General features: G+C 48.4%; 1 protein-coding gene across 3 annotated transcripts; it reads right to left on the bottom strand.

Annotated features, from left to right (window-relative positions):
* Positions 1 to 2,046: 2,046 nt before the first annotated feature.
* Positions 2,047 to 17,666, bottom strand: ACY3 (aminoacylase 3). 3 transcript variants are annotated; one of them, XM_084829257.1, is made up of 8 exons: positions 17,605 to 17,666; positions 14,209 to 14,335; positions 7,406 to 7,661; positions 6,442 to 6,631; positions 6,260 to 6,356; positions 3,971 to 4,078; positions 3,027 to 3,136; positions 2,047 to 2,405 (listed from the first exon to the last, which is right to left on the bottom strand). In XM_084829257.1, exons 2-8 carry the CDS (start codon positions 14,282 to 14,284, stop codon positions 2,214 to 2,216), a joined length of 1,029 nt encoding a protein of 342 aa, XP_084685383.1. In that variant the 5' UTR covers positions 14,285 to 14,335; positions 17,605 to 17,666; the 3' UTR covers positions 2,047 to 2,213. The 3 variants fall into 3 exon arrangements, with proteins under 3 accessions (XP_084685383.1, XP_084685373.1, XP_084685393.1); XM_084829247.1 differs by having other exon boundaries at positions 14,209 to 14,388; XM_084829267.1 differs by lacking the exon at positions 14,209 to 14,335.
* Positions 17,667 to 17,975: the final 309 nt, after the last annotated feature.

A 17,975-nucleotide genomic window follows, 5' to 3' on the forward strand; every position in this document is an offset into this window, starting at 1 on the left:
GGTATAATATGATCCCATGGGTGAGCGCCTGTTAAGATCACCGCCGCTGCATTCTGGACTAGCCTTCCCCAACCTGGTGCCCTCCAGAGGTATTGGACTACAACTCTTGTAGCTTGCTGGGGCATTCAGTGATGTTCCTGCCCAGGTTATACCTCCTTCCAGCTTCCACCTGATGAGACTGAAAAACGCCTCAGGACGTCTGCTTCCACTTTGGTCAGTTGTCCTCACTGACACACAAAGCTTCAGCCCTTTTTACTCTCTGGGTTAAAGAGACACCCAATATGTCTAATTAGTTCCCTCTACCCCATACAGGAGAAGTAACAAGGAAATAGATTTTCTAGTGGTGGTGCAATAAGCCAAACAAACACATAGGATTTTGTATTAAAAATAAACAAATAAAAATGTATTAAACACAAAAAGAGTTATGTATACTATTATTAATACATCTATACTTGGTCCTAACCTACCTACTCTACCCCCTTCTGAATCCTGGTTCCCAAACCCCACTCACTAGATGTAGCTTCTTCAGTCCCGAAGGCCCTGACTGTCAGCTCTCTCCTTTTATAACCTCAGAACTCTCACGCACAAAGCCCCTCCTACCTTTCCACTCACTCTCAAACGTTCTTTTAACCCTAACATACCTGGGTCACACTTAACAACGCAAGCACATATATTAATAAAACAAGCCTATGTTACATAGTGCAACACATCTGGAGGGCACCAGGCTGAGGAAGGCTGTTCTGGCCACTTGAAGTTCTGGAAGACACTCCAGCGGTAGAGCACATTGCAATAGTCCAATCTAGATGTAACTAAGGTATGTGTTTCCGTCATTGGTCAGACCTCAGACGTGGCCGCAGTGGGTGCATCAGCCTAAGCTGGGCAAAGGAAACCCTGGCCACAGCTGCACCCATTGCACCTCAATTCAGCATCCAGGTGCAAAGCCAAATCCAGGGCTACCCACCCACCCCCGGCCCGACTGGGAATCTGTTTCTTCAAGGAAGAAACTGGCTGAATCCCCAAGCCAGAGTCCATCTCCTTCCCAAACAGGACCACCTCTGTCTCTATAGCCTGTCTCTTATGCCCTATAGTAACCTTCCCCAACATGGTGCCCTCCAGATGTTTTGTACTACAACTCCAATCAGCCCCAGCCACCATGACCAATGATCAGAGTTGATGGGTGTTGTTGTCAAAAACATCTAGAGGGCCACAGGTTGCCCAGCCCTGTCCTCTAGCCTTCAGGCACATTCTTCCACAGCCCTGTGCTGACTTTGGGCCAGTCACAGACTCTTAGCCCAACCTACCTCACAGGGTTGTTGTTGTGAGGATAAAAGGGAGAGGAGGAGGATCATGTAAGCCGCCTTGGGTTCCTTGCAAGAGGAAAAAAGGCGGGGTATAAATGCAATAAATAAATAAATAAAGCTTGGAAATACTTAAGAAACTCTTCTGAGTCTTGGTGCTGGTGGGTCCAAGTCCTAAGTCTTGTTTGCACAAGCAGGGGCAACAGATCCAGAGCAGTTAGCAAGGAGGCATCCAGAATCATAAGATAGTGAGTAGTCTGAGGAACTCTAGACTCTGGCAGGAATATACAGCTGCTTTAGAACTGAGAAAGAATCTTGCCCCCCCATCTCTCTGTCTCTCTGTCTCTCTCTCTCTCTCACACTCTCTCACACACACACACACACACACACACACCCTGCAGACAGCATGATCATCTTATTCACTGATCATTCCCAACAGTCCTGTCACAGCCTTGCAAGGGAGGCCTTTTGTGGTGAGGTGTGGTGGGCAGGTTGAGCAACAATAGCTCAAGCAATTCATGGATGGATTTCAAGATTTGGATCTAGGTCTGCACACCCAAAGTTCATGCTACCAAAACACACTGGCTCACGCAACCAACAGTTTCACTCCACAGGTATCAAAAGGCAAACTTTGAAACATGCTGAGGACCGGTGCAGTGCAAATTCTTTGGATGGAAATTTCATGGACTACTACAGTTTTAGCGACTAATGTATCATATTGCATAAATATGGGATAAAACCATCTCCAACAATAAACTATGGAGTGATTAATACTCTTTCTTTATTTGCAAGTGTAGTGTCCAGGGGATAAGCCATTCAACAATGGCTTCTTAGAACACAGAAAACATATGGATTTCAATTGTCTTCTTGTGATGTGTTGTTTTGTCAGGTTCCCCATGATAAAACAGGACTCACTTAAAACTTCTGCAATGCAGGTTGGGAGAAAGTGCATTTCTCTGTCTTGATAAAGGCCACTTTCTTCTCATAGTAGGCTGCCTCGTTGATGAAGACTGGGTAGGTGATGTCGTCACCCTCATATAGAATATCCTCTCCACTGAGCGTCTGAAAAATGGGGTCCCCGGGCTTCAGGGGCTGGAAATCTTTATCCTAAGAGAGGGATGGTTTTGTTATAGGCCAAGAACAGAATAGCTAGAAGCCCCAGCTACAGCCTGTCTTCCAATCCCTTCTCTGTAGCATCCTCTGGTGAGACCAAAGATGCGGAGGCACCCCCATAGAAGGTGGAAGTAATGTAACAAGTGTTACATTACTTTAACAAGTGTTAACAAGTGTTACATTCCTTCCCATAGAAGGTGGAAGTAATGTAACAAGTGTCCACCACAGTCAGCATAGTGCTGGGTGAGTAAAGGCAGCCTTTCCCAACCTTGGGTCCACAGATATTGTTGGACTACCACTCCTGTCACCCCAGCCAGTATAGCCAATGGTTAGGGGTACTGGGAGTTGTAGTCCAACACTGTTGTGAAAGGCTGCAAAAGGAGGAGAGCTGATGTATATTTAATAACGGTACGAAAGGGAATTTTGACAGGTGCAACTTTTCTCTCCATTGCAACACTATGGTACAAGGTGCACCTACTCATATTCTCATTTTTGCACACTTATTAAAGTTATGGGAGCCCTATACTCTCATATATTGGGCAGCAAATACAAGGATGTATGCTAGATTACATACTGGTTTTTCCCCCTTCTTTCCCTCCTTCCTTCCAAACTCACCTGCAGATTGGGATGTATCACAGCAGAAATCTCACCATTAGGATAGCGGGGAAAGTCCACAGATCCAACCATCTTGTATGCTTCAGCCTCAAAGGCTGGAAACAACGTGCCTGAGTAATGGAGATGGATGGGCAACCAGTCCAGAGAAAGTATTGGCTTCCCAATTTATTCTCAGACTTCACAGTCAGGAGTCCACTAGCGCAGAAGGAAAGGCACCCCCCCCCCGCAATGGACAATCACTGTGGGGCTTACGTCAGGTAGTGTGTCTGAGTAGTCATGAAAGATTCATATTAGAGTTCATACCAAACCCCGAGCTTGTTATGTAGTGGTACAGCAACACAAATCACATGCTGGACAAAGGCACGTAGGATAGAACGGAATTATATCCCCAGATTCACTGAGTTATGTACCTTGTTGGATTGTAGGTCTGTCTGTCTGTCTTATGTTCATGTCAGGGGGGCAGAACCCAAATCTGGCCCCCTGGAGGTCCCAATCCAGCCCCCTAGGGTTCCCCAGATGGCAATGCCACCTGACCCCACCCCATCTCCCCCAACCACTGGTCATTTGGTGGTTCTCCAGCTTTTGCACAGTTTTCCCCCATTCTAAAAGGCTGAAATGCCTCTCCTAAGGCTCAGTTACTGGCAGGAAGCGCCTCAGGCTGCAATATGCTGGTCTTTGGGGGATCTTCGCCCTGCCCATTTTACTGTTGGCCTCGCCTACCACCACGGCCTTCAGAAGCTTCTTTGAAATGGAATTGGGCTCTTGGGCATACTCCTGATGTATGTCAACAAACTGGAGATTGCTAACATTCACCAGTAAAACTATAGAAGTAATGTCAATTGTCTCGTGTCCGTTCTGCTAATCAGTGTACCCAGGTCACATTAAGTAGCCCAGCTCCCAAACCCAAGACAGAGTACAGAACAAGGTATTACGGGATAGGTCACCTTTGTTAAACAGTTCAATGAAGTCCAAGGCACAGGCCATGATGGATCTCATCTGAGCAAGCAGGTCAGCTCGTGCTACTCCCTGGGGCTGTGGGCCCAGCTCCAATGCTGCAGGGAATCACATGAAGATGGTTGTGTTGATTATATCATTGTTGGAAACATCTTGCACAGCCTTTGTCTATATTACATAAACCATTTGCTTCCTGAGAGCCTTTTACATAAATCATAACTGCCACAGTAAAGACTTGATCACATGCATTTTGCACCATTGCCTGGGGAATTCTTCTGGCATAGCATGCCATCCAGTTGCTTTCCCCATATCTTTGGGCTGAGCACCACCTAGTCCATCTGAACCGCATTTCCTTCTCATCCCAAGTGTGGTGTAGTGTACTTATAAGTGGACTTTAAGTGGGGAGACCTGTGAAACTTTGAGAATGTGTCATGGGCACTCTCACAAAATGGCTGTAATAGTGGGGGTAGCCCATTCACATAACGGCTGCCATGGTGGGCATGGCCCATCACAAAACACCCATTTCTCAGAAGGCAAATTGGTGAGGCTAAAAGAGAAGTAACTTGCCCAAGAACCTAAGTACAAGGCAGAAGTGGGGTCTGAGTTCCAAAATACAAAACCACTGTTTTGAGCCCACAGTTTTCTGCTCCAGCATCTACTTCACAGTAGGAAACTGATGAGGGTCAGAGACAAGTAACTTGGTGAAGAAACTGAGTACAAGGCAGAGTTGGGAACTGAGCCCCAACCGGTGAATCACATATTTGCTCCCACAAAGCACAAGAAAAATATCACTTTCACAGAAGGCCAACTAGTGATGTTCAGAGTGTGTACACACACACACACTCAGACAAGAAACATACACAAGCACAGGCAAGACACCCACCCACTCCAAACCACCCCTCGAAGAAGCAAAACACACACCACACACCATGTACACAAAAAAAAAAACACCAGGAAAAATACACACAAACACACCAAAAACCAGGCAAAACACACACCACTCCAACCCAACCCCCAAACCCAGGCAACACATCACTCACACACATTCGCATGTGCGCACACAGGCAAAACACGCACCAAACAAACCAGCTAAAGCCTACACACACAAGGGACAGACATGCTGTAACTGAGGCTTAATTCCTGGGCTACATGCATGATCTGAGATGGACCCCAGAATCTTTTGCAGGATTGCAAGGAATACTGGGGTGCACCTCTTCTGGCCAGACTGTACATGGCTTCATTCGTTCTCCTAGGGGGTGTGTCCACCAGCGATTTACTCCAAGCTGACTGCATATTGAGGTCATTCAGGATACATGACGTTGTGGCCATCCAGCAGCCACCCCGGAGCTGATCAGGGAAAAACTGGATTTCCCAAGACTGCTGAAAGTCTGATTCTTTACCTTAAGTTGGGTTCTCCTCAGTATAGTTGTTGTGTGCCCCAACCCCTGCATTTACCTCAGGTATGCTAGCCCTGCCCAGGGGTGTGCCTTTCACTGTGACCCCGGTCAAGGAGTGTTTCCTGTCCCTGTGTTTCCCGCACAAACCAATTAGTGTCTCCTCAGAAGTAACTCCCATTGTGCTGAATGAGGCTTGCCCTCTGAATGCCCACATCAGAACTTATGGAGACCCCCCTCAATAGACATGGCGTAGTTTAAAGCCCAATTTGCTAAGTGCGGTTAAACGCGATCTCGAGGCTCTGATTCTCCTTTGTTTGGTTTACTGACTTAGGAAGTAACTACTTTGACCCCCCCTTGTAGAGATCCTGCGGCTTAAAATAGGGGCTGGTTTCCCATCTTTGTGTTCTCCCTCCCTCCCACCTGCCCAGCACAAGCATGTGTGTGTCTACGCAGAAGTAACTCCCATTGTGCTCAGAGAGACTTGCTCCTGAAATGCAGGTGCATCTGGACTTTCAGGGGAAAGTGGGGGAGCGTCTCTTATTGGTTGAGCAGCCCCTGTCAGTCAGATGATGTTCACTCCAACCCCCACCCCCACCAGGAAGTATTTCTGTGAAGCGATTTTTACTGGTGCAGAGAACCTGCTCATGGAGCCCTACATGGACCAAAGCTCAGCAAAGCTGAATCCTTTAAAAAAATGCAGTACTCCTTGATTAGCTTCTCCTTCCGTTGTGGTGGAAACATGGCCCTAGTAATAGCACCATTCACTTCTAGTAACAGCTTGGGAGACTTGCTCAGCTAGGCTGGCCCACTTGCAGAGCTCCTTGCAGAATGTCGGCTGGATTTCTGCCATCAGGAATGTCCAGGCTGAAAACCACTCCCTACCTAGCCCAGCTTTGGCCACTGAACAGACGGAATAAGTCTCTTCTTCTGGCTGCTGCTGATAGAGAAGGATGGGACAGCATCTTATCCTGGAATGTTTCTGTGGAGTCAAGAAGAAAGGAGATTGCCTTTGAGGGGAAATTCCAGCTTTAGCTTTTCAGGAACCCCCTGGAGCATGGTCTCACCTGAACATAGTCACAAATATGCATGCACAAGAGGCTGCGTTCAGAAGCCACAATGAAGCAGGAACCCACGTTGGCTGTGGTGTTGTGCAGGTCAAACATGACATCGTAGGCTTGAGATGAATCTTTGGGCCCAAAGGTCTCATTGATCTCTTGAGCACGTTGAACCTCATACAGGTTCATATCCTTGGAGCTGAGAAATAGACACAAAAAGGTGGTGCAGAGGTTCCCACAGTGGACAGATTCCAGCACGGGAGAGACTGAGATCACATTGTGCCATGGAGGCCAGTTAAGATGCTATGGAGGATCTATAGCAGGGCTGTGGAATCTCCAGGCCATGGAGGCTCCATATCTGGCCAGAGAAGTGGGTTCCTTCAGGGGGTGGGGCTTGACTCCCAAGCTCCAACCCAAAAGGAATCCCCACTGTCTTTGATCTCAGCTTGGAGATAATGGTGGAAATGCAGGTAGTGAGTGGCCTGCACCAGAAGGACGGGCTGCTCTTCTCAGCACCGGGTGAGTCCTTTCACGTGGCACACGCCGCCCCCATGGGGATGACACACAACACGCAAAGCCAGGAACTCAGTCAACAAGTCCCTTTCTCTGTGCTGAGAGGCACATAACTCAGAGAAAGGCAAAGCAGGCAGGGGGGTGATGTCAGCGGACATAGCTATTGAGCTTCAGCTATTGGGCGGTATAGAAATGTAATAAATAAATAAATAAATAATAAACAAATCCTGCCTACCTAAGGCCTGGCTGGGGAGGGGCAATTTGGCTCCCCACCCAATTATGGTTCTGCACCCCTAGTCTATAGCCTTACACAGCAAGGTTAAGACAGTTATGTATTCTCAATGCTAGTGCAGGGCAATGCATGCTGAAACAGTTAACCCCCTCCCCAGTAGCTGCTGCAGAAGTGAGGCTCTTCCCTCCCTGCGAAACTCTGCAGAGTGGCATCCAGCGTGGTACTCACTTGAGAAAATCAGCAGTGAATGTGCGGTTAAGATCCCTGCCAATGTAGCGTGTGCACTGCTCAACTGCATGTGGGTTGCCCAGGAAGGGTGTGGCATGGAAGGTGCCACGCTGCAGCTCGGCAGGCTCCTGTAGCCAGTGTCTGACCAGGTAAACTCCCGACATCTCATTCCCATGAGTGCCCCCACAGACCGCGACACGTCTCAGGGAGGGAAGGCGCTGTAGGTGTGTCATCGTGATTGTGCTGGTTTCAGCCCCTGTTAGGAGAAAGAAGAGAGCCAGGATCTGCAGGAGAAGCCACCACCACCCGGGGAAGAGGGTGTGCCGCCAGCTGCTGCTGCTGCTGTGCCTGCCGTGGCTGCTGCCACCACAACCAGTCCTTTCCCGTGGACTTCTGCCTGGCAGACCACCAGTCCCTGCAGGACCAGGCCCCCAGGTACTGAGCCAGCTGTGCTGACTGCTCCCATCTGCCCCTTCCTGGAAGAGCCAGGATCTGCAGGAGAAGCTACCACCATGCAGGGAAGAGGGCGTGCCGCCTGCCGCCGCCATTGTGCTTGCTTGCTGCCACCACCACAGACTTCTGCCTGGCAGTATTTTTAAAGGGGATGTTGTTGTTTTTATTGTTGGTGGGGGGTGGGTTTTGGGGGGATTCTGTTGTGTTTTTAGGGGTGGGTAGCCTGCCTGATAGGCCAGAGTGAGGGGGTATGTGTCTACCTGACAGAGGCAGTGGGGGGAGTGTTGGGGGCCAGAACATACCGAGGCTGGGCAGCAGGCGCTGGCGGAGCACAAGGGGCAGGCCATGCCAGGTAAGGGGAACAAGGGAGAGATGTGTAATATCTGTCTCCTGCTCCGGGCCTGTCCAGAGCCAAAGGATAGCTGGGGGAGGCGTGATTCCATCTTCGGGCCTTCATTCGCTGCTCCACAATGCCAGGTCTATTACCCAGAAAACATCCCTCATCCATGACATGATCCTGGATGAGGGAGCAGACCTGACATGTATTACAGAGACCTGGCTGGCTGAGGCCTCTGCTCCAACCCTTGCGGCCATGTGTCCAGCCGGATTTTCGTATGCACAGCAGCTGAGGGCTGGGGATCAGGCAGGGGGAGTGGCTGTTATCTACTGAGAGTCCTTGGTCTTCACCAGACCCCCTCTCCGGAAGACCAAGGTTGCTGAGTGCATGTACTGGAGGTTGGGCCAGAAGGGTAGTCTGGGGATTCTGCTCGTGTACCGTCCACCCTGCTGCACGACTGACTTCCTGGCTGAGGTGCTTGAGGTGGTCTCTGATGTACATGTACAGTCCCCTAACTTATTGGTGTTGGGGGACTTCAGTGTACATTCAGAGGCTATCCTCATGGGGACGACTAGGGATGTACGAATCCCACTCACCCATCCGTTCCTGGGCATCCGTGTGCGGGGGAGGCACTCCGTCCCTTCCCTCGGAATCCTCCCCGGCCGGCTCTGCTCCGTGGCGACTCTGCTCCGAGGCCAGCCACAGCCAGAATTCTGTCCGCTCCCGGGCTGCTGTGGCCACAAATGGCGGCCGCTACCCTGGCCACTATTTGCGTGGCTGCCAAGCCATGACAGGCTACGTAAGTATTTACGTAGCCTATCGTGACAAAAGGCAGCCATGCAAGTGGTGGCCGCTACGCCATTTGCGTGGCTGCCTTTTGCCATGATAGGCCACGTAAATACTTACGTAGCCTATTACGGCAAAGAGCAGGGGCGCAAATGGCATAGCGGCTGCCATTTGCGCCCCTGCTCTTTGCTGTGATAGGCTACGTAAGTATTTACGTAGCCTATCATGGCAAAAGGCAGCCACGCAAATGGCGGCTGCTACGATGGCCGCCATTTGCGGCTGCAGCAGCCGAGAGACCAGCTGGAGCATCCGCCGCCACCGGAGCTGCATGTGCTTCCAGGTAAGCTCCGTCCCGGGGGGATTCGGTGGGGGGGGGCCATTCTGCCACAGATTCCGGGGGGCTGGATTCTAAAGAATCTGCCCTCACTGGAGTCCATGGCAGAATTCTCTGACATCTCTACTTGGGACTTCATGGAGACCCTGGCTTCCTGGGAGCTGCACCCTATTCCCACTGGGCCCACCCATGTAGCCGGTCATGCGCTAGACCTTGTGCTTGTTTCTGGAGAAGTGGGGAATGATCTGGAAGTCGGGGGTACATCCACCCCACCCCCTTGTCATGGTCAGATCACTATCTGGTGACATTGGACTTCTCGGCTCCACAACCCCTCCGCAGGGGTGAGGACCCATTAAAATGGTCCGCCCCAGGCGTCTTATGGATCCAAATGGATTCCTGAACGTGCTTGGGGATTCTCTGGAGCATGCTAACGGCCACTCGGTTGAGACCCTGGTGGGTGGCTGGAATGCTGCAATCACTGGGGTATTAGATCAGGTGGCTCCAAAATGCCCTGTTCCCCTGAACAGGGCTCGGACTGCACCATGGTTCAATCCGCAGTTAAGAGCTCTGAAACAGGAGGTGAGACAGCTAGAGTGCCAGTGGCAGAAGTCTCGCTCCAAAGACGATCAGACACGGGCTAGAACTGTATCTTCAGCCTATCACATGGCGGTGAAGGCAGCAAAAAAGGAATATTATGCTGCCTCTATCTCATCCACAGAGTGCTGTCCCAGGAGGCTCTTCCAAGTGGTCTGGAGCCTGGTCGGTCCAGTTGCTCTGGAACCGCTGGAGCATTCTAAGGCCTCCTGTGAGGCCTCGGCAAGGCACTTTGCGGATAAAATTGATTGGATTAGGAGTGTTATTCCATGCGCTGTGGATAGTTAGTGAGCAAGAGGCAGCCTGTGGCAAACCGGTTTTGTGGGATCAGTTCCAGCTTCTTCCTTCTGATGAAGTGGACAAGGTGCTTTCATCTGTAAGGCCGACCACCTGCTTACTTGATCCTTGCCCATCTTGGCTCATTATGGGCTGCAGAGAGAGATTAGGTGAGGGGATCAGGGCGGTGGTGAATGCCTCCCTTGAGGAGGGAGTGATGCCATCAGCCCTCAAGGAGGCAGTGATAAGACCACTCTTAAAGAAGCCCTCCTTGGATCTCCAAGTTCTGAACAACTTTCGCCCAGTCTCGAATCTGCCATTTTTGGGCAAGATCATTGAGCGGGTTGTGGCGATGCAGTTGAAGGCACACTTGGAAGAAGCTGATTATCTAGATCCATTTCAGTCGGGCTTCAGGCCTGGGCATGGGACAGAAACGGCCTTGGTCGCCTTGGTGGATGATATAAGGAGGTGCTCTGGATAGGGGCGAATGCTCCTTCCTTGTTCTCCTCGACCTCTCAGCGGCTTTTGATACCGTTGACCACGGTATCCTCCTGGACCGCCTGGAGGGGTTGGGCATTGGCAACACCATATTATGGTGGTTCCGGTCCTTCCTCTCTGGCAGCTACCAGAGGGTAGCACTGGGAAAGGAGGTTTCGGACCCGTGGCCACTCACTTGTGGGGTGCCACAGGGTTCCATCCTTTCCCCAATGCTATTTAACATCTATGTAAAGCCACTGGGGGCTATCATCAGGAGGTTTGGGGTGTGGTGTCATCAATATGTGGATGACACGCAGCAATACCTCTCGTTCAAATCTTCACCAAGATTTGGCCGTAGAATCCCTGTTCAAATGTCTGGAGACAATGAGTGGCTGGATGGGGAGAAATAAGCTGAAGCTGAACCCTGACAAGACCGAGGTACTTTTGGTGGGAGACAAGAAGAGGTTGGGGGATGTTGACTTGGTGTTGAATGGGGTACGGCTAGGTCCGCAGCCTGGGGGTCATTTTGGACTCCCAGCTGTCCATGGAGGCTCAGGTGTCAGCTGTGAGCCGGACAGCCCTGTACCAACTCCATCTGATAACGGCGGCTGCACCCCTACCTTCCTGACCGTCTGCTCCCATCAGTAGTACATGCCCTGGTCTCCTCTCAGTTAGACTACTGTAATGCACTTTACGTGGGGTTACCCCTGAAGACGGTTCGGAAGCTGCAGCTGGTACAGAACGCGGCGGCTCACCTGATTAAAGGCAGCCGCCGGCGAGATCACATCACTCCAGTGCTGAAGGAGTTGCACTGGTTACCAGTTGTTTTCTGGGCCAAATTCAAGGTGTTGGTTTTGACCTTTAAAAGCCTATATGGTTCCGGCCCAGCCTATCTTAAGGAGCGCCTCCAGCAACACCAGACAGGCCGCTTAACAAGATCAGCCTTGGATGGCGTTCTCTCTGTCCCATCAGCTAGGACAGCTAGACTGGTAAGGACGAGGGAGAGGGCCTTCTCTGTGGTGGCCCCCACTCTGTGGATCTCCCTCCCTAGGGAACTCCGCCATGCCCCCTCTTTAATAAGCTTCCGCCACGCATTAAAAACATGGTTGTTCAGGCAGGCGTTTGGGGTGGGTTAGGGTATTTTTAGAAATATGATGTTTTTAATGTAGAATTTTGTTGTTTTAAACTGTTTCTGTTATTATACATCGCCCAGAGTGGCTGGGTGACCAGCCAGATGGGCGATTAATAAAATAAATAAAAAAATAAAATAAAATAAACGCTGGAGAGAAGAATGTCCCCATCTGCTCCTCTGGCCAAACCACCCTCCTCAACATCTGCTTCTGCAAAGCCTTTAATGCAGGGGTGGGGAACCTGTGGCTATCCAGATGCCCATGGACCCCAACTAGTATGGCCAATGGTCAGGGACAATGGCAGCTGTAGTTCAAAAACATCTGGTGGGTCACACATTCCCCACCAGTGTTTTAGTAGACTAGCATGGTCCACATGTGGTGTCTGTGGGCTTCTCTGCACGGAGCTTTTATCCTGCTATTGAGACTGGTTATTCACAGAAGTTTGCAGGTCCTTTAGATGACACTGTCAACCTCCAAGGCATCTCCCACACTAAATGACTTTTATTCCATTTTTCAAAAGATTGGAGACAATGAGCTATCAAATTACTGTGCATTGAGTTCTGCTTGAGTTCCCTCATGAAAAGAGGAAAACCAGCGATAAGAGGCACTAGACCACAGCGCCATCTAGTCGCTGTATGATGAAACATATGGAATCTGGCTGATAATGAAGCAGCTTGGGATGCAAGGGTTCTCTTTGGGAATCTCATTCAAAGTTAGTCAATTTGCTGCCTGCTGATGCAGTTGTCCCCACCACCAATACCACCACCTCTGAGGCCTCACTGCCATCACCAACTCTTTTAAACGTGACATTGATGCTGTATATCTTTGCTGTATATACAATGATCTTTTATCTTTGCTGTATATACAATGCATTTTCTGCCTTAGGAACAAAAAGGTCAAGGGTTGTCTCTACTGCTGAAGCAAACACAGAAAGCACTGATGAGTTTTGTTGCAATAAGCCCAGCTGTCTCTCATAAATGCTTGGTAGACTCTACACTAGCACCCCTTTCGTATGTGAGACTGTGCCAGTATTTTTTCAAAATGCAAGTGTTGCTCTGGGAGCACACGCTAATGAAACGATGCACTGTCCACCATGTCTAAAATGCAATCAAGTGCCACACACCAAATGCATAGTATTGTAATTGTGGGAGGTGTAGGAGGAGTTTGAAAGGTCACACGTGTTTTATCGTTTGTGTCTGTAGCATGTACACATGGCACAAGCCTCAATACAGTGTTGCAATTACAGGAGAATTGGAGGGCATGGTGCCATTTCAAACTTGCTTTTTTTTTTTTTAGTCTTCTAACTGCATGCACACCTTCAATGCCACATAAGAATGGCCTCTGAAAAATACACTGCATGGTTATTCACAGCTGTGCAGTTCTGTAGGCATGCAGTCAAAAATACCCCCCCACCACCTAAGCAATAGAGGAGAAGGAGGAAAAAGAGGGGGGGAGAGAAAACGGGGAAGTCATGGTGCCATTTTTTGTGTTGTTTTCCTACCTGCTAAACCCAAGAAAATCAGTGTGAGGAAACAACAGGGAATGAAAGGAGGAAGAGAAAGACATGGGAAGGAAAGAAGGTGGGGACAGACGTTGCAAAACAGGTTCTACAGTTTTAAAGCCACTCAAAGCGGTAAAAGTTATAATACCACTTGATTGGAACACATGTGTCCCTGTAGTGCACGGAAACTGCAAGCACTGGAAAAAGTGTCATAAAAGTAGCTTGGGAAACACTGGAATATTGAAGGAGAAATAGCATCCGCACAATGGGTTGGGGTGTGAATCATGTGTCCTGTGTGTGTCAGCTGTTAAGAGCACCAGGATAAAATGCTCATGTAGATTGGCCCCTTATTTTCCTGCCTGATTCCAGTGCGACTCTTCTAGATGACTGTTGCATGGAAGTGAAGCTGTAATGTTACTTTCTAAAATGGCTATGTAGATGCCTTGCTCCTCCCACCCACCAAGTTAAACCATAAAAATAAAGCTTTTCTGGGATGCCAGGTCTTTTTTCCTGAAAAACCAGGGAGTCTGCTTACCATTCAACTATTTTCTCAAAGTCTCTGATACACCCACTCCTCTTAGCACAAGCCTTGATGCTACTGCCACCATAGAGGAGGAATCAACCTAAACAGTTTCTGTTAAGAGAGTATCTAGACAAGAGTAACACCAACTAGTAGGGAAGTAGAAACTACGCAGTACCTTACACCAACATCATGCAAAGCATAGCTTCAGATTCAGACAGAGCAAAACTTATGCTAGAGATTAAAAGGAGAATATGGGTGCTTCCAGATGAAGCTATTATTGTGCAATCACCTCACCGTAGACACAGAATTTTACATGGGGCTCCAGGCTACATCATCTTCCTCTTGTAACCCTCCCATGTTTTCCTGCCACTTCCTCCACCTTTTTTTCTTACCAGAAAAAAATCTGTCAAGCAGGAAAAGGATGGAATAGGTGCACAATGCCTTCTGACCGGTAGCGATAGGAGCCATCCGTCTGGAAGCGCCCTATGAAACAATCTTCCCCAGATCCAGGAGTATCATCTGACGATGACACAATGCAAAATGCGAGCGTCTTTGAGCTTTGGAGGCTGCAGCTAAGAGGGAAAGAGGAGGGGCTGCTTACTGCCTTCCCTTCTTGCCTCCACCACCCATGGGGGAAGATCTTTTTCCCTGCAAGGAGAAAAGCAGCTTGGGGTATATGTGTCTTTGAATGGACAAATGACAGAAAGGGCAGGGGTTAAGCAGCCCCTCCTCTCTGCAGCTCTACCACTCTTAGCTGCAGCTTCCAAACTGCCTTTCAGTTACATAAAAACACTGTTGGGGAAAAGAGACGTGCAACTGCATGTAAATTGTATTTTGGCCTGGAGAAGACAAATAAAGAAGGAAGTTTCTGGCTTGTCTGGATTCCAGCTGATGGTTGGTTTGGAAGTTTCTGGCTTGAGTTGATTCCCCAGCAGGTGGCATCAGTGCTCACAGGACCAGAGATCTGTCAGTTACAGTAGAGAGCAGGGCAAGTCTCTTGGCCCACAGGATGAGCCAAAGGAATCAAGGCAGAAATGTCAGAGGAGGAGGAGAGAAGGCATTCTCTGCTTCTAAGGCATAGAGGACACTTGGATGGGAAACAGGAAGCACTGCAGAATGCAAAAAGTGGATCACTGATGAGGTGCTGTAGATCTTGTACAGATATTAAATGCTCTGAAATGGTGGGGCATTTCTACAGGAGAGGGAGCTAAGCCTTGCTCATGCTGTCCTGTTTTCCTTTTCTTTTAAAACAGGGTGGGGAAGCTTCTTCAGTCCAAGGGCCAAACTGCAATCTCGGAAAGGTCTTGGGGGCTGCCTGCCATCTGTAGGCGTGGGGCCCAAGGCAAAGTAGTGTGTGGCCAAATGTGATTATTACTGATTTTAGGACTACTCAGAAATAAGCAGGATAAGGCTTTTGCATGTCTCCTCAGAAGTAAGCAGGCCTAAATCACTCAGCAGCATGTTCAGTAGCATCCCAAATACCAAGCCTCTGCATGTCTACTCAGAAGTAAGCATGAGCAGCATGTCTACTCAGAGGTAAGCAGGACAAACCTCAGATGTAGGCAGGACAGAATCACTCAGCAGCTTCCTCCTCAGACTCTGTCCTGTCACCTCTGTAGGGGAAATCTCTTATCCCCAATCGGCAGAGATAAAAGCATTTCCCTGCTGCACAATGGCAAAGGCTGCCTTTCTCACTGCACAGGAGGGAAAATCCCTTATCAGCTATAAAAGCATTTCCCTGCAGGGACTGGGGAGGCCTGAAAAAGAAGCTGGATGGGGTGGATGGATGGGGCTGGATGGGGAACCCCTGTGGGTCGTATGTGGGCCACCAGACAGAGGTTCCCCATCCCTGTTTTAAAAGGCTACATGAGCACTCATGCAGTAGAGCTAAGAAGTGTTCATCTGGGAAAGCACTACAAAAATTAAAAGAATATTAAACCAAAATGTGTGTTGCATTGGGGCATCTCTTGCCTACAATAAGGTTGCCTACAATAAGGTCACTTGGGTGCCAATAATGTCATTTAGGAGCCTATTATAGTCACACCATCATGATGCAACAAGACATAAGTAGCAGTGGTGGTTACAAGGAGAGGGGGAAATTACATTTCACCTGCAGGCTTCAATTCTGGCATAACTGGGGATTTCTCAGCAACATTAACATGGCCTAGAGAGGAAATATCTATATCCCCTGCAACCATAATATTGTGTGGCAGATCAAGCAAATCTTTCATATTTGCATCATCTTACCCCTGCTGCTCAGTTAGGAAATTCTATAATCCAGTCCCTCCAAGAGAATTCTGGAATTAAAAATGGGGTCCCATTGCCTAATGCAATCCAGTATAGCCTTCTGACCCAGGAGAAATAAAAATCTCTCATCTCTGAGGTTTGCCAGATGAGAGACAATTGTACCAGGCCATTAGAAACAGATGGTTAGCACCCTTTTACTGACTAGAAAGGAATTCAGATAAGACGGTGCCAATGTTAAATTTAGGGTTATGACTTTCACTTAGCAGGGTACCATAAAACAATGAGGCTGGATAGGCCATCAGATAAGTAACCAAGAAGCCTCACTGCAGACTGTAAATATGTAAGAAACACAAGCTCACAAGACAGGATGTTATCAAAGAAATATGTTTGTGTCAAAAACATACCTGTAACATGTCAAAAGAAAGCTAAAATATTTACATAAGTATGTTGTTATGTGTGTTAATCTCAATAAGAAGCTTAAAAAATCGATAGTCTTATGTAGACATATGAAGATTTAAAGTAGAAAGGTTATCTTTGGGATTCTTAGATAAGAAATATAATTTGTAATAAAAAATCATTTGAGCATATTTTATAGCAACCAAGCGTATATAAAAAGAGACTTAGAACACACAACGTTGGGCAGTATCCTTTTGGATCAGCTACCCGCAAGTTATTGCCTGTAGAATCAACCGAATAAGCTTGATATTATAATTCAGAACTGGCCAATGGACTTGACTCTGCTTAGAAGCTTTGTTTAAAAGTGATGTTAGATGTTTCATGTGTTTGAATTTATGCTGGAGGTTGTAGGCCAAAATATCTGGAGGGCCACAAGTTGCTCATCCCTGGACTAAAGAAGTGGGACAAAACAGGACATTACCTGAAAAGCAGGAATCTGAAGAAACAATGGGTGACGGAGTTGGCAAAAGGAGGTGCCAAGGAGAAAGTAGGACTAGAGCAAAGCGATACATAGGATTGATAGATAAGAGGGGCTGTGCACTGTTGGCACACAGGAAGTGGGCAACCAGGGAAGGTTTGCAGACTGGAACTGTGGGTCCAGAAGCCATGGAGGCATAGGAGTGTTAGGAATCAAGTCCAGAGTGGTCAAGGCTACTACACTTTAAGAATTACATAGAGGGGCAACTCTGCCAGTCTCTGCAGCATTGTGACTATGGGGGCAACAAGCATGACAAAGTAGGACTGGGGACAGGAGAAGAATGATGGATTTGAACTAACCAGCCAGTTATTTGGCTGCCATTTGTACACATACTCACAGCTGGAGAGCCCATCTACTTGCATGTAGCTTATGGAAACTCTACATATCTGCAGCTGGAGGAAGGGCAAGTCTGAGGACCTCCAGGGATATCAGGAACAAGTGCTTATGAGAGAGGGGTAGGAATCATTTGTTCCCCCGTACAGATGAAGGTTGGGTTTACCAAAGCATAGGACAAATGTAAGCAACCACAGTCCTGCTATCCAGAATAAGCTGTTGACCTCAGTGATATCCGATGGCATGGAAATGGGCAGAGACTGGAAACACTTACCAGTTAGAACATTCAGCTGCCTTTGAAGGGGTCCAAATGGTTCTTAGCTCAGGCTGGTGTCTGCCAGCTCAGTGCGCTAGAGACACAAACCCACAGAGTCTGGAAAGTGGCCATTTAACCTTTATCTCTTGCTGTTTGGAGCTTGGTGAATGATTCTCTGGTTGCAATTCCGATTCCCCAGTGACCTATGGACCACACTGGATCTGTACCAAAATACTGCCATGTCTTAGCAGGGCTCTGATTGAGCTTAAAGTGGTTAAGATTAAGGAGAGGACATAAATAAATCATGTCCTGAAGAGGAAGAGCACCATATAAACTACATGAATGTCATGGAAGAGAGTCTGTGGGCATGTTTCCACGCTATTGGCTTC

The sequence above is a fragment of the Heloderma suspectum genome, chromosome 1, assembly GCF_057233095.1.
Source record: "Heloderma suspectum isolate Gila_16-S chromosome 1, 16-S_ref, whole genome shotgun sequence".
Classification (NCBI taxonomy): Eukaryota; Metazoa; Chordata; class Lepidosauria; order Squamata; family Helodermatidae; genus Heloderma; species Heloderma suspectum.